The sequence below is a fragment of the Ostrea edulis genome, chromosome 2, assembly GCF_947568905.1.
Source record: "Ostrea edulis chromosome 2, xbOstEdul1.1, whole genome shotgun sequence".
In the NCBI taxonomy this organism is placed as follows: Eukaryota; Metazoa; Mollusca; class Bivalvia; order Ostreida; family Ostreidae; genus Ostrea; species Ostrea edulis.
In genome coordinates, this window is record NC_079165.1 from 100,167,604 (window position 1) to 100,182,996 (window position 15,393).

The 15,393-nt window shown below is 35.6% G+C and overlaps 4 protein-coding genes across 6 annotated transcripts in view; 2 read left to right on the forward strand and 2 right to left on the reverse strand.

Moving 5' to 3' along the window:
• Positions 1–3,466, forward strand: LOC125682532 (tripartite motif-containing protein 2-like). Its single transcript, XM_048923172.2, has one exon. The coding sequence runs from the start codon at positions 245–247 to the stop codon at positions 2,300–2,302; it is 2,058 nt and encodes a 685-aa protein (XP_048779129.2). The 5' UTR covers positions 1–244; the 3' UTR covers positions 2,303–3,466.
• On the reverse strand, positions 3,148–7,736 carry LOC125682535 (protein CutA homolog). 3 transcript variants are annotated; one of them, XM_048923175.2, is made up of 8 exons: positions 7,601–7,736; positions 7,261–7,394; positions 7,052–7,123; positions 6,478–6,537; positions 6,012–6,057; positions 4,724–4,773; positions 3,582–3,624; positions 3,148–3,464 (listed from the first exon to the last, which is right to left on the reverse strand). In XM_048923175.2, exons 2-8 carry the CDS (start codon positions 7,374–7,376, stop codon positions 3,396–3,398), a joined length of 456 nt encoding a protein of 151 aa, XP_048779132.1. In that variant the 5' UTR covers positions 7,377–7,394; positions 7,601–7,736; the 3' UTR covers positions 3,148–3,395. The 3 variants fall into 3 exon arrangements, with proteins under 3 accessions (XP_048779132.1, XP_056011715.1, XP_056011714.1); XM_056155740.1 differs by lacking the exon at positions 7,052–7,123; XM_056155739.1 differs by lacking the exon at positions 7,052–7,123 and having other exon boundaries at positions 3,148–3,624.
• Positions 7,589–9,439, forward strand: LOC125682534 (uncharacterized). The gene is made up of 5 exons (XM_048923174.2): positions 7,589–7,725; positions 7,910–8,036; positions 8,223–8,346; positions 8,525–8,690; positions 9,217–9,439. Exons 2-5 carry the CDS (start codon positions 7,912–7,914, stop codon positions 9,312–9,314), a joined length of 513 nt encoding a protein of 170 aa, XP_048779131.2. The 5' UTR covers positions 7,589–7,725; positions 7,910–7,911; the 3' UTR covers positions 9,315–9,439.
• LOC125682529 (uncharacterized) overlaps positions 9,385–15,393 on the reverse strand; it is a 14,867-nt gene continuing 8,858 nt past the window's right edge. The window contains exons 8-16 of the mRNA XM_048923166.2: positions 15,265–15,363; positions 14,775–15,164; positions 14,114–14,175; positions 13,832–13,911; positions 13,302–13,420; positions 12,728–12,819; positions 12,535–12,609; positions 12,373–12,443; positions 9,385–10,918 (exon numbers count right to left, since the gene is read on the reverse strand). Of these exons, the coding sequence (XP_048779123.2) occupies positions 10,761–10,918; positions 12,373–12,443; positions 12,535–12,609; positions 12,728–12,819; positions 13,302–13,420; positions 13,832–13,911; positions 14,114–14,175; positions 14,775–15,164; positions 15,265–15,363 (1,146 nt within the window). The 3' untranslated portion in view covers positions 9,385–10,760. The remainder of the gene's footprint in view (positions 10,919–12,372; positions 12,444–12,534; positions 12,610–12,727; positions 12,820–13,301; positions 13,421–13,831; positions 13,912–14,113; positions 14,176–14,774; positions 15,165–15,264; positions 15,364–15,393) is intronic.

Below are 15,393 nucleotides of genomic sequence, written 5' to 3' on the forward strand. Positions count from 1 at the left end.
TAAAAATTCAACAATAAAATCAAATCTATTTCTGCGTTCAAAGACCATTCAAGCAAAATGATATTGAGGAGATGCTATTGAAGTATACGTAATTTCAATGAAAGGTATGTTTATAATTCAATCAGACAAATGAAATAGCGTCTCCTATTGAGACCCTTCACAACAAGGAGAAAACACGATAGGAATCGTCAATACGGTATTATTACAAAATCGATTTGACGGATATTAAAGACGAGAATTCAGCATGACAAAGCCAGGACGCGGAGATATAAAACTCAACGAGAAGTTCCTTACTTGTGGGCTATGTAACCAGTGGTTTACCCAGCCCAGGACTTTGCCTTGTTTACATTCCTACTGCGAGAGCTGTCTTTCCAAAAACATCCATGACTACATTGCCAGAGCAAGCGTCAAGAAAGGAGGACAAACCATCCATCCGACCGAGTACGTGTGTCCCACATGCAGCAAGGCTATCAACGTGTCCAAGTTCTCCTCACAGCCCGCCAAAAACTGGACGACAAAATTCCCGCTGAATACATTTCTCTTGGATCTTTTGGACATTGAACTTCTGAGAAGAGGTGAGAAAACTTGCGGACCTTGCATACGTAATGGAGAAAGGTCCGAGGTTGTATCCTGGTGTAAAGAATGTCGGGACGGGCTCTGTAGGAACTGTTCTAAAGTCCATCATGGGATGCGTGTCTCAATGGAGCACACAGTCCTCAGTAAGGAGCAATTCATGAAGCATATTTCTTTGCTTCAAGAGCAACAGGAACCTTGCCAGAAGCATCTTGGTAAGACCCTCGACATGTACTGTATGACGGACAAAGAGTTGTGTTGTCCAAACTGTGTAGCCGAAGAACACAGACGCTGTGACCGAGTAGTATCCGTTATGGACGCAGTAAAACAGAGTCGCCTGGATAAAACACCGGAATTCCTGAAGAAAAACCTGGAGGAATACAATGACCATATAGAAAAGATCATCGCAGCTCGAACCAACAAATTGATGAGTCTAGACGAGCAGAAATCAAAGCTGGTTGAAGAGTTTGCCCAGATTCGCATCAATGTCATAAATGTTCTAGACAAAATGGAGAAAGCTATCAAGAAAGAGTTGACCGATATGCACGTAGCAGAGACAAAGACAATGGAGAAAGAGGTGAAGAGGTCCAGAAAGATAAAGTCAGCGGTAACAAACGCAAATGAACTGCTGAACGTCACAGAAAATCATGGATCCGATTCTAATTTGATGAAAACAATTGAGGAGGTCAAGAGGGAATGTCTCTGGTACGAGGAGGAGATGGGAAAACTGAGAGGTAAAATACAAGACTGCGAGTACGTTTTTGAAATTGACGAACATATCGAAACATTGCTGAACAAAGTTAAGAAGTACGGAGAGTTGATTGTTCGTCACTCCCCATCCAAGCTACAACCCTTTCCAAACACCGTGACAATTGAAAAGTCTATCGAACAAGGAAAGCAGTTCAAGTCCACCTTGTCTCTCAGAGGACGAAAGGCAGATCTTGCAAAGTCGTTTGACGCCAAAATGGAGGACGACATCAAAGACTGCTGGTATACAGGGGCCGCCTTTCTTAGTGACGGTAGATTTGTACTGGTGGACCGTTCCAACCGGAAGCTAAAGCTCTTTAGCAAAAACTACCGGCTTCTGAGCAGTATCTTTTTCACAACGAAGCCATGGGACGTGACCGTTGTTGGCGAAAATGAAATTGCCGTGACTCTTCCTGAAGAGCATGGGATACAACTGTTGTCCATTGGCGATTCCATCAAGATGTCCGACTACTTTACAACCGAGGAGGCTTGTTTCGGAATCAAGCATGTTCGCGGGAAGTTCTTTGCTCTTTGTTACGACGGAAAGCCTCCAGCATTAAAGGTTATCTCCTCGGATGGACGCGAGCTTGCAGCCATTGCAGTTGATGACGATGGAAATCCGTTGTTTTCGCGTCCGATCTACGTAACGTCAAACAACGCTGGCACTTTGATTTATGTGTCCGATGAGCGCCGAGGCTGCATCACGTGCCTGACGGAAACATCCGAGCACTGCTACACCTACTCCACAATTGATCTCAGTCACGTCGCAGGCATCACTCTTGACCGTGAAGGTAACCTCTATGTTTGCAGGAATCACTCTAAAAGCGTACAAATGGTATCTCCCGAGGGAGATAGAGTGAAAACCATCATATCACGGGACGAGGTGTCTTATCCCCGTGCCATTACATACGACGACAAAGAAGATCGCCTTCTCATTACTCAAGGAGACAAGAGCATTGTGAAAATATATCAGTTTGAGTAGCGTTCTGAACAAGTAGACTCTTGTCCAAAAGCAAGTATTAGAACGCACTTTCGGAATTAATAACGACATTTTAGTTTCATTGTATTTATGAGATGCTTTAGTAAAATCTTTTTTTTAAATGTCTTTTCCAAATCTCGATGGACACAAAACTGTAAATACTAGTACACGCGTAGTTACTGAACAAAAAAAATCATCTTTAATGTTTGCAAAAATTAAAGACATAATCGAACAATAGTTACAGAATCCCGGGAAAAGCAACAGGACTGCGTTCAAGATCGAAGCAGCTAGTCTAGATATCTAGGATTTTTTAACGCACTGCATGAAGTAACGTTTGTTAACTCTACTTTGTTCGTTCAACTTCGAAGTGCTGTCACCTTGGTGTATTTCCGTTTGGATGTTTAAATACACAAACCAGTCAATTCTTGCAAAAATTATTTCTTCAATATATGAAAGTAAAATATATAAACTGCTATAATTAATATCACTTTTTTTTCATCTTTATCAAACATGGTGTCATTTACAATGCGGGAGTAAAGTAAACGTTTGGTATCACTGTTCCATTGCTTGACTTCCAAATGGTCTTTGATTGACATATGCTTCCCGTCTTTGATTGACAATTCCTTCCTCTGGTAGGCATGCATAAGTAACTGTGTTAACAGATGCATTTAAAATCCAAAATCGCATCTACCCCAAACCATCCATGTACTTCAAGATGAACACCAATATTCCAGCAAAATTACTTAGAATAGAATGAAGTGATGGCACTAGACAGCTACCAAGAAAATTTAACTGAAAAACTGCCAAATCTAAGTAAAACTCTAATGAATTAAGCAATATTCAACAGCTTGATTTAAAATCATTTTATATAGTGACAAGACTGATCAAATTGCACAAACTTTTGAAGCTGCACAAAGACTTAGAGAAATGCTACAAGCAGTTAGTTCATAAAATAAATTTAAAATTCAATTTTCAAGATCACTTGATATGAGTCAAAATTTTAATTTTGATTCATTTCCAAATCTGCAGAGGCATAATAAAGCATGTTTCTATTGAACACCACAAAAGACTTGGTCTTCTGAGCAGACACACTTGTTTATATCTTGGGTTTGGTTCCCACGACTTCATCAATCCATTTCAAGTATGGTGGATTCCCATTGTCAATCTAAAATTAAATCAACTGATATACATGTTTGTAATTTGGGATACATATTTCCTTTATATCACAGATTTCTATTTTGCTAACAATGCTTAACTCTGTCAATAAAGTTATGAAAAATACCTTGAAACTGATAACCTCTGCTACGTCATATGGGTGATTTTCTCTGAAAAGATTATCAACCATTAAATGTTGCACTAAAACAAGCTCAGCAAGGAAAAAAGCTTTGTATGAATGATGAGAAATCAGTGTCTATTTACTACAGACACGCAGATATCCTGCCATCAGTATTCAAGTTGGAATGAGATATATCACTGCAGCCTAGCTATGAGTAAAAGAATGAACCCCTTTGCAAGTGATATGCAGGGTTCCTGAGATATACCGCGGTAGCTCTATCCCACATGGGGAGCGCAGAAAATACAGGATTCGCATTGGCCATACTGTACATTATGTACAAGGAAGGTTTCAAAGTATTCAGCAGTCCACAAGAATATTGCAACCCAAACCCCAGCCAATCAATGATAAAAGTAGGAACATTTAAATCCAGATCATTCTCATGTCATATTACAGGCAACAAATATCTACGATTATATGTATTAGGTAAGCTTTTTTCATCAGAGCAACCCTTTCTCCAACCATTCTCAAATCATCTTACAGACACCAAATATCTGATGATTATATTTACTGTGCAAGTTTTTGATCAGCATGATACAGAAAAGATGCTATAAAATATTCCAAGCCCAAACCATTCTCAAGTTATCGTATTTATTATCAAATATCAATTTAGCCATATCCAATGACCCCAGCCAATAAAATAATCAAAGGGAATCTCTAAATCTAAGGAGATTGCAAAATCACATACATGTGTCTATTTTTTAATGTCCAAACCATTCTAATGTTGTTTCAAATGAATGTGCAGAAATGTGGGATGCAGACATGCTAACAGTACAGGATGTATGGACGAACATGGGAAATACTTCTGAATGACCCTTCCAAATTTCCAGTGATAGAGACATAAATGGACAATACCAATCTAATTCTCTACAATACACTCCATTGCATATAAATTGCAATTGTATAATAAAAGTCTAATTTTCATTATATTGAGTTCAGTACATTCACTCTACCATATCAACTCATATTTAAAATCAATCTTGAAGAATATTGATCTATAAAGCATAAAATCAGTCATAATCATTCCTAGTACATTGTTACAGTAATTGTCTCCTATACATGCATAACAAATGAAATGATGGAATCCTTACCGGACATATTTTATAACATCATCTACTTTACTTGTGGCTGTTTTTATTTTCTGCATAAAAAACATATAAAACAGATTCATTAAACAATGGCAGTATACTCAGTGGGCTCATGCACCTTAATTTCTTATGTTTACATTCACTGTGTGTATTCTGATTAATTTCTATTACAATCCATTGCTTGTCATTTGCAACAGTGAAGACAAATTTTGTTCCTAGTTTATAGGTCTGGTTTTTCAGTGCCATCTGTACGCATATGAATAATACATTCCACAAACTACTTTTTGAACAACTAACAAAAAAACAAACAAATTTGTTAAAACAGTGTGCAATGAAACAAAAATTAACATATATAGTTCAATAAAGAAATATAAATATTTTTTCTTCTTATGATGTTATGCATTTAGAGTTTGTCCTTCTTGCACTATTTCCATTTACCATTGTTCAAATATGGAAATCATTACCAAATATGGAGACAAATAAAGGTCAGGCGATTTTCAACTTTTATATTCAAATATTACATACTTCAAATTGAATTTATTATCAAACATGTTTACAAAATACAGAAAAACAGAGGATAAAATGTTTTTTCTTTGGTTAGTTAAACGGGAGATGAAAGTAGCAAACATTGGAGAAAACAGCTAAAGTCGGTTATGCATTTTTCCTGCTGTTTGTGACCTTGATCTCCCATTTAACAAACCAAAGAAAACCTTTTATTATTTAAATGATCACCTTACAAATATTTTTAAGATACATAAATTCTGAGCTCTAAACTGTGGCATTACAAAGACCCTATAATCATCATAAAAACAGAAACTTGATAAGTATGTTCGTTGTTTACATATCATGCTAACTTATTGTTATTCTTGAATTGAGAGATTTCAATAAACTTTCATTTCCCTTTTGGACCCCTTCTGTACCAGGTGTCATTAGCCATGTAACAGTAAAGAACAATGACACTGGTGGCATGATTCAAGAAAACCTAATAGATTCTATCTTGTGGCCACATTATGGCCTTAATAGCAGTTGAAAAAATAATGTGCAAAATATGATGTACATACAGACAGACAAACCTCAAAGTTAACAAATCTTAATCACAACAGCCCACTTAATTTTTCACCTCAAGTGAACTGAAAAACATATATTACTCATTTATCAGATTCTAAATCAGAATCATTCCACTGGATTTATGTACAAATAAAATCAAATTATGTTATATATTATGGTTAGCAATGTACAAAATGCATTTTTTAAAACAGGATAAATTTTGTGACAAAAATAACATCCTTACCAACAGTAACTCTGGGTCTTCATTTATTTTCCCTTCCCACTCATAACTACAAGAAAACACAAAGATTTAACATAGTAATAAATGTCTAGTTTGTTACTGTGTATTATGGAGACATAAAAACAATGAAAGCATAGGCTAATTTGCATAATCAGCAGCTGATAACTACAGAAATTACACCATGCTTCTAATGTTTTATATCCCCATATAAATGACAAACTGGACATCTATTTCTAATATCTAGTCCGTATGTAGCTTTTATATCAAACTGAAAGATCACTTGCATAAATCTGTGATATTGTCAATAAACAAAATACAATGGACCAGTATATATCTAAGCATGTACTTATTAGGGTTACTGACAAATAAATTGATAAGTTCAAAAATTGTGTTTTACAAGACATAACTTGAATTTGAAGAATTATAAGCTAGGAGAAAGAAATTATAGAATGTTGATAAAATAACTTACACAGATATCAATCCTGGGATGATGTTAACACAGGCTGCATGTTTCTCCTTGACCAAACCCCTGTTGACAAACACAGAACAAAACAGATATGTATGAGCAACATGCAAAGTCCATTTCAAACATCTTGAACAGCATCATACATACAAAGTAAACTGTTTCTATGTATAGGTATGTGTGTATACTCTGACATGGTGTGTACTAATTAAATTATTATACATATGTTAGAAACTAATATTAGTTTCTAACTGCCTGTCTGTTGGCCCAACAATATAGCGGTCAGCCGGGTTTGTTCGCCAGTAGCCAGATAGCTCTTAATCAGTTGGTAGAGCACCTAACTGGAGGTTTGGGGGGCCCAGGTTTAGATCCCAATCTGGTACATAGCATTTTCTCCCTTAATTCTTGTTACATTTGGTGCCGTAGACCAGCCCCTGAAACTGACAAGTGAAAATGCCTGCCAGGGAATTAAAAGATCCTGGGTTGATGTCTTCAAGTGTAAAGACATTTAAGGATGGAGGAATGTAGTGGTCAGCTGGGTTCGATCGTCGGTGACCAGATAGCTTAGTTAATGGAGCACCTGACTAGAGGTTCAGGGGACCCGGGTTCAAATCCCGGTCTGGTCTTATATTGCATTTTCTCCCTTCCTGTACTACAACATAAAACAGAGTAGATCAACAACTTAAGAATTTTCCACACGGCTCTCAGACGTTAAAGAGAGAGAGAGAGAGAGAGAGAGAGAGAGAGAGAGAGAGAGCAATTTCACAAAGATAAGCTTTTTAAACATACGCTGCCAATTTCTTTGCAATTTCCATTTTGTCGATTGTGACAAAGGCTACAGAATAATCCCCCTGTTGACTCATTGTTGTCAGAGTTCGTCTCAGTACTCTAAAGAAAGAAGGCATGCACACACCAACGATAATCTGCAAGTACAGAAGTTACGATACCATTGGAATTTCCACAAAATTGACAAATGAAAACGAAAGTACAGTTTTTACACGTGTAAGTACATATATACAATAATAACAAAGCAAATTGCTAAATGTCTGCGAATCTAGCAATAAAAGCTTCCATTTATTTGCCTGCTTCCTGATCTATATCAAATAAATCCCTTTCAACGTGATTTTACCAGGCAAATGGACAAAACAACACAGCGCCTTGTCAACTCCAGTTTCGAGCGTCAAGTCTGGGTCAAGGCTAACTTAATTATCTGCACATCGTGCCACAAACAATATTGACAAACTAAATTCAAAGGTAAGATAACAGCCATCATGGCGAAAATTAGAGTGTTTACTTTTATTAAAACAATCAAAATTACAGTTGTAATTCTTGTAAGGACAAAATAGGTCCATAGGCCGTATCGCTCACCTTTGCGTCACGCAAGATTTCACGCTTGAGCATATAGCCAACATAGACTTAATTAAAATTTATTTTATAGCCATGTCTGCCGATAAAGAGATTGATCACCTGGTTCAAAGTCTGGGGCTGATTTCTCATCCAGAGGGGGGATTTTTCGGCGAGCAGTACCGGACAGACAGACAGGTCACATTCATACAGGATAACAAGTTAGTAAAGTTGTACAACTATTCAAACATCCATGTAGCGTAAATGATTTTAAATACAGAGAGCTTATATAGTTAAACTAGTAATTTTCTTTACTTCATGACCATATTTGTCATTTTCCTCATAAAAGATGAATTTAAGAGACCTGTAAAAGCTGGCCCTTTCTTAAAAATGAAATTGTTTTCCAGATTTGATGGACCTAGAGATGGTGGCAGTTGCATTTACTATCTTTTAAAGTCTGACAAATATGTCTCCTTCCATTTACCTCTGTTTGACGAGATCTTTCTTTGGCATGCAGGTGGACCAGCAAAGGTACTGATCAATGTAAATTTTTGGAACATGGTTAATGACTTTAATTATTAGACTATTCTGAGATCAATTTAGCTGCAGAACTGTAACTCTCTGGGAAAGGTTAGCTCTGATATTTTCCCAGAGAGCTACATTTCTACAGTTACGATCAGTATACTGAAGGAAACTTACTTATGATCAGATATACACAATAGACAACGAGGGAACATTATCCGAGAGTATATTGGGAGACACTTTGAAGAATGGAGATCATCGTTATCAAGTCACGGTAAGACACGACACCTGGTATGCTGTGGAGCCAATGGAGGGAACACAATACACACTCTTTGGAGCCGTTGTCATTCCAGGTAATTAATGATATTACATTCCAAACTTATTCTCTCGCAACACTATTGGAATATATACTTTTTAAAGATTGAAAATGCATGAATGGATGAGCTGTGATGCTTTACGCAGGTATACAATACAGACCTACTATGTTTAATCAAGTTTACACCTGCAGCGTGTTCTTGAGTGAAAGCCTTTCATTACAATTTGTAAAGATATCAAAGGCTAAAACATTGGATATGTAAACAACTATATGGGTATTGGTGGATGAACAATGATGATAGAGCATCAGAATTGATATCTTGTGTTATGTGCATCAGGTTTAGTTAACACCAACATTGCAGGAGAATATGATCTGTACACTCCTTAGACCAGCATATTGTCTATTTTCTTCTTTATCCTCTTTTATCTTTCTTCCTCCTAAGGCACCTGATCCCACCTCTGGTATATCCAGGGGTCTGTGTTTGCCCAACTCTTTATTTTGTATTCCTTATAGGAGTTATGATATTGGTCACAGTTCCTTATCTTCACCTTTTCATCTTACAGGTTGGACATTACAAGACTGGGATCAGGGAAAGAGGGCGGATATGTTAAAGAAATTCCCACAACATGCAGAATTAATCACAAGGCTGTGTAAAGAATGACCTCCGACACAAGAAATAATTCAACCTGTGTACAGCTTCAGGGCCAAGAATAACATTCAATGTGCAATCAAACACTGGTAGAAAACACTTTTATTTCTAACTAAATAATAAATAATTCAATCTAGCACTAGTGTTAACAATAAAATGTCTATCAAAAATAAAATGCATATTTATGTAAGACTGCCCAGGCACTCTTTGTAGTCACAAAATTCTACATATAATATGTGAATACAATGTACATGTCTAATTATAATTGCACAAAGCATATGAAGCCTTCTAGTTTCAGAAATTATTATAACCACCATAGAATTAAGTGCAAAATGTGAAGAGCTTATAAACTGAAGTTCAAACTTCAGGATGACATCATCTGAAGACTTTGTCATAGTTAATTCCTACATTACACATGTAACACTGTGCAATAAGTGTCATTAGTCTATAAAGCACCACGTCCAGAGAATTTGAATGAGTTTCTGTTAAAGATGATGTTGGCAAGCACCCTGTGTCTGCATCTGGAATTTACTGCATGTCGAACGATTTTGGTTTTGGGAATATTTGGCAGATACTGTATTTCACAAAAAAAGTACTTTGAAATACTGGTGCTTTGTTTTATGGTGGATTTTCATCAAAATGTAATCATAATGTACATGTATATGAATTATCTTCATCTGCCAAAATTTCCAATGCCCAAATTGCTTTATATATATGGTATACATGTATTGATATGAGATTATGTTTCTGTGGGAAATAAAAATCAGACTATTAAAAAAAAAATGCATTGAGAAATATTAGGGACTGCACATGTCATCTGTGACCGTGATCTTCTTTCTATACATGTATATTGTACACAGTTTGACAATTGTTTAAGTACATTGGTGGAAGTGTATCTTCCAGGTCTGGAGATTGTAAAGTGGCTATTGCATGAAACACTTTAATACCAAGGCAGTGTGGTGAATACTCTGTTAGGAACATGGATCACAGAACTGGTAAAGTTTCAAAATGGTAAAGCGATAAACAATGTAAAACGATAACCAATGTACGTAAAATGATAAACAATACACACATAGGTACCCACAATATGAGACAGTAATACTTCACCCTGTTTGAAGTGTACAGCAAATGAATCTAAAGGTGGATAATTTTGTTGGACATAATACATCTTGACAAGCAATACCCAATGTATGTATATATATATTTTTTATAATTAATTCACTGTACATCAAAAATACCAACATGTGTAAATAAACAGTGATTGAGACAATCTATCAAGCTGACAAAATTTAAATAAGCATTGATTAAAATCATGCACTGGAATGCTTATCCTACAGATACTTTACAGAAAGTGGAGAGAGGTTACATTATTTATGTAAATGTGTCGCAGCATATGATATAACCTGGCGTCTGTATGGAATATGCTGCCTTTGGCACTAAACTGGATTGCAAATAAGTTCAGCAGATGGACTTTTTCTTTTTAGGTGCTTCCCCCTTCTTCTTTCCTACACCTTTTTTCTTGCCCTTTTTTTTCTTTGCTGCTGACCCAAGTTCTGCCAGACGGGCCTTCCTTTCTTCAGCAAGTTCCTGTCTGCGAATTATTTCATTGGCTTTGTCTGTGATAATAATGGTTCAAATATGAAATTGTAGCTCAACTAGTTTTAACTTGGAATATTTTAAGAAAATCAAAAGTTAGAATTACATTATTTCAAATGTTGACACATTAGAAACAAAGACCAGAAGAATAAAACTGACACATAATTTGTACATTCTCGTGAAAACTGGGGGAGAAAAAAATCTGATAATGAATGGCTTTTGAAATAATTCTAAATATTACTTTTTTAACAGTAGTCATGTTGATTATAGAAATGAAAAAAAGCCACAAAATTGTGTATCTTTATGTAGTCATTATTTGTGTAAAACATCACTGAAAGCTGACAAAAACTGCAATGGTTATGTTACACATTCCATTCTTCAGGATGGATGCTTGTCATCAGTCTAACAATTTATGTATGTATTCTTTTAAGTTGTGAAACTTGTAGATCATGAAGCCATAATACTCTTTCTTACTTACAATGGTAACATTTAGTGCTAAGAGGGGACTATATTTTCAGTGGCATAAAAACAGTGTATACATGTACTTTTATTTCTTCATTTGAAAGTACTGACTTTTGTCTCCAGCAGAACAAAAGTATGAGAATAAGTCATAACTGACAAAAGTAACAGACTGTAGTAAATCTGTGTAATATTTTGAACTTTACCCCTTCTGGAGCTATTTTAAATGCCCTACCCCTATTCTAAAGGAAGAAAGTCATTTTCATTTTCTTGTATCATCTGATGAACCTACTTTCTTTTTAAGTTATTATGTACCTTATTACACCAGCATTATTATATAAAAACCTCCAAAAACTTAGTAGTAAAAGTACAGACAGAAATGATGATCAGTGTCCTAAATTTATTAGAGAAAATTATTCAATTTATATCTGCTGTAAGGGAAATTTTCAAAGTCCTTTGGTATGAAAGAGTTGTGACCTTGACATAAACACAAAAACTGTGACACCTACTTTTCTTGATGTCGAAAGACTATGCATTCTACAGTCACATCCAAATATATAGGTATATCTCAAAACATCCAGTGAATGAGAACAATCCAGTCTTAAATGGCAACAGCAGCAATATTCTTTTTTTTTTATTCAAAATAAGAATTATATGTACATGCATCTCAATATGCCCAATAGTCTGTTTAGTCTTGCTAAAATTAGACCCAAAAAAACTATAGGCGAATTTGACATCAGGATACATATTAATTTTTTAACAAGAGTACCCTTATTGTTTGATAAAATTTATGTAATTGTATACAGCCTTCCCTTTTGCAAAGCCTTATTGAAATCTAACACAACTAAAGAGGGACAAGCAATTTTGAGAAATGGTGAACCAATGGACAGACAGACATCTTGCCATGGTTTAAGCTCTTCTGATTTTCGACAGAGGGCTTCCAGGTTTTGCTCAGATTTAAATATGTGTACCATGGCAAATGCATGAATGAAGAATATCGCTTTGATTAACTTACTTAAGTTTTTCTCTGCCAGCTTAAACTGCTTGTACTCCACTGGAAGCCAGACTTTGGGATGACTCAACAAACTGGAAAGTTATAATTCAGAGATATACTGAAGAGAAGAGGACCTCAATTTTGACAAAAGCACATGAATAAGAGAATCTGAAGAGAACAAACCTTGCTGAAGTTGATCTTGGCAATTTGTTTTCAATGTCATAGTACAAAGTTTTACCAGACGGAGGATAGAGAGCTCTAAAAAATCAGACAGTAAATTACAACTTGTAGTTTTAATGCAGTACTAATATTAAATCCCTGCTACATAAAATGTGTTACTGTACTTAAAATATTATTAAATTTTAGACAATTTCACCTTTGAAGAGTTTCTGGTCTGATGCACACATTAGCTGCAGCCAATCGCTGATGAATATGGTGAGCCTCGATCTCATCTTCTGTGAAAATATCCTGCAAGCAACAAAAGGCTCATGGGTCACAATGCTAACTTAAGTTGTCTTGTTCCTACCAGGAAAATTAATGTGCATTAAATGAGAAGGCTTTATCTATACGTCAGTAATACAAACAAGAATCCCCTTTATCCAGGGCTGTGTAAAACCAAATTTGCTTGAATTTATCTTAGTAGTTTATGGAGAAAATGCCCCCCCCCCCCCCCCCCCCAAATGTGAAAATTTTAACTGACATATAGACTGCGGACAAATTTTAATCAGAATTACCAGTAACCTCATAAGCTTTATCACTCAAGATGAGCTTCCAAATGATATTAGTTAAGTTTACTTTAATTTTCTATTATTAGTATGTTTATCTCTGGAGCTGACATTTCATAAAGAAAAGGTGTATATGATTTTAGAATAGATTAAGAGATCCACATCGATAATTTTCTGTAATGGTTGGGTGACTTAATTTTTTACTAGTTCATGTTAAAGCCTCACATCATCTGGAATCTTGGAGTTGATGAAGCAAGGTTTTGTGTATCTGACTTTTGGCTCTAATGCAATTCTCCTGCCTGGGGCAGACTTCACACGACTCCGAGAATAAGAAGCATAGTGCTCTGAAATATAAATTACAATATTAGTTGATCCATGCATGGTGCCCAGCAGCTAAGCAGTGTAGTTATATCTACTATTTTTAATATTCTGATATAACCTGAAGATAATAATTCAATACTAAAATGGAATACAACTACTTTATTGAGGTTAAGTGCCCTGTACACAGAATTTTAAAATAATATGAAATACATGTGAACTACAGTAATTTTTTACCAGCTACATGTATATAAATACACAAAAATTATATATTGAAATAATTGCTGAAAGGAAGATTCCCTATAAGACTACTTGAGGTAAATATTGACATATATAACACAAATTCAGAAGAGTCCACATTACTGTTGGATTTGAAAATAATGTGGTCCCATTCAGAACTTACTTGTGTTGTCCATGTGGTCCCATTCAGAACTTACTTGTGTTGTCCGAGAGCTTTGCATTAACCTGCGTTTCTGCCATTTTCAGTACAATTTTGTTGACTTTGTTTTCCTTTGAACTGACAAGAATTAAACAGGTTACTGTCATTCTATCTATGCCCCAATGTTTTACTTCAAATTATAATAAACACTTGCTATAACTATAGAAAAATAAATGTATGTATTTTAAGCATTAACATGTATGTACCATTGAAAGAAACATACCCAAGAGTAGGATTATATTTAAGCATTAACATGTATGTACCATTGAAAGAAACATACCCAAGAGTAGGATTATATTTTCCACTGACTAGAGTTTCAATATCCTCATAAGTCTTCTTTGTCTGCAATATCATATAAAAATAAAGTGCATTGCTAGGATACATGATATGTCCATCTGATGCAGATCAATGTTTGCATGCTTAAAGTCACAAGCTGTGATACTTTCAATTGCAATTCCAAAATGAGGCCACAGTGACCTACTTTAAGAATGCAACTCCCCCCTTCAAAGATGCATCAACTGACCAAGTTTAAGTGTCCTAGGCTTTCTAGTGTAAAATACATAATCCGGACATGATTAGTATATGCATAACAACAAAATTCCTAAAGGAGGACACAGTGACCGTTTGCAACACACCTTCCTCCTAAGATTCATAAACTGACCAACATTGTTAGTCCTAGGCCTCATGGTATGAAAGATATGACATGGACAAGGAAAAGCTGACAGACAGGAAAGTCTACACCATAATATGGCCCATCAAAAGACAGGCATACAATTACATGTTTATGAATACAATGTACTTTCAAAATAATTTTATCACAAATTGGTTATACTTTTCTGCCACAGATATATACATACATAACCACTCTCCTATAGTGAATGCACAATCCATTGTTGATTAAAAGTTGAGATTTCTACAACATTCTGTAACTCGATCCATACCTTCCTGGGCGCTGACTTCTGCCTGACAGCTGACACGACTTTTCCTACGGCATCCTCTGCCTTCTCCTGTTCACATGCTGTTTCTCCAGTTTCTGTTTCTCCCTTCATCTTCCTCTCTTCAGTCTCCTCTGTTGTCTTGTTATCTGGTTCTCCTTGTGCCTGTAAACCGTCTTGTGGTTTAGATACAGGGGTGGCTGTATCATTCCTGCGTAGATGTTTGTTAATGAGATTTTCTATCTCTTTTTCCCTTTCACTCAGTCCAGGATTTGCATTGTTTGAAAAATTTTCATTCTTTTTGACCATGTCATTTATTTTGCTGATACTTTCTTCCCTGTTCAGAGACAATTCAGACTTCCGTTGACTTGTTGCAGAAAGAGGTCTTCTCAGCATCTGAATTCAAAAACCCATTGCATGTGACAATTTAGTACACAGCGTATGTTAATTTTCATGTCTTTGTTTCCAAACTATTAAATATATCACACCACCTCACCTTCTTTTCACCACTCTTTACTTTATCATCATTTTTTGTAAGAGTTCCTGTTTTACTTATGGAATGATTTAATTCATGACTAGATTTGCTCTTTTGGATCTAAAACAAAGAAAAAGATAAAAATAATTC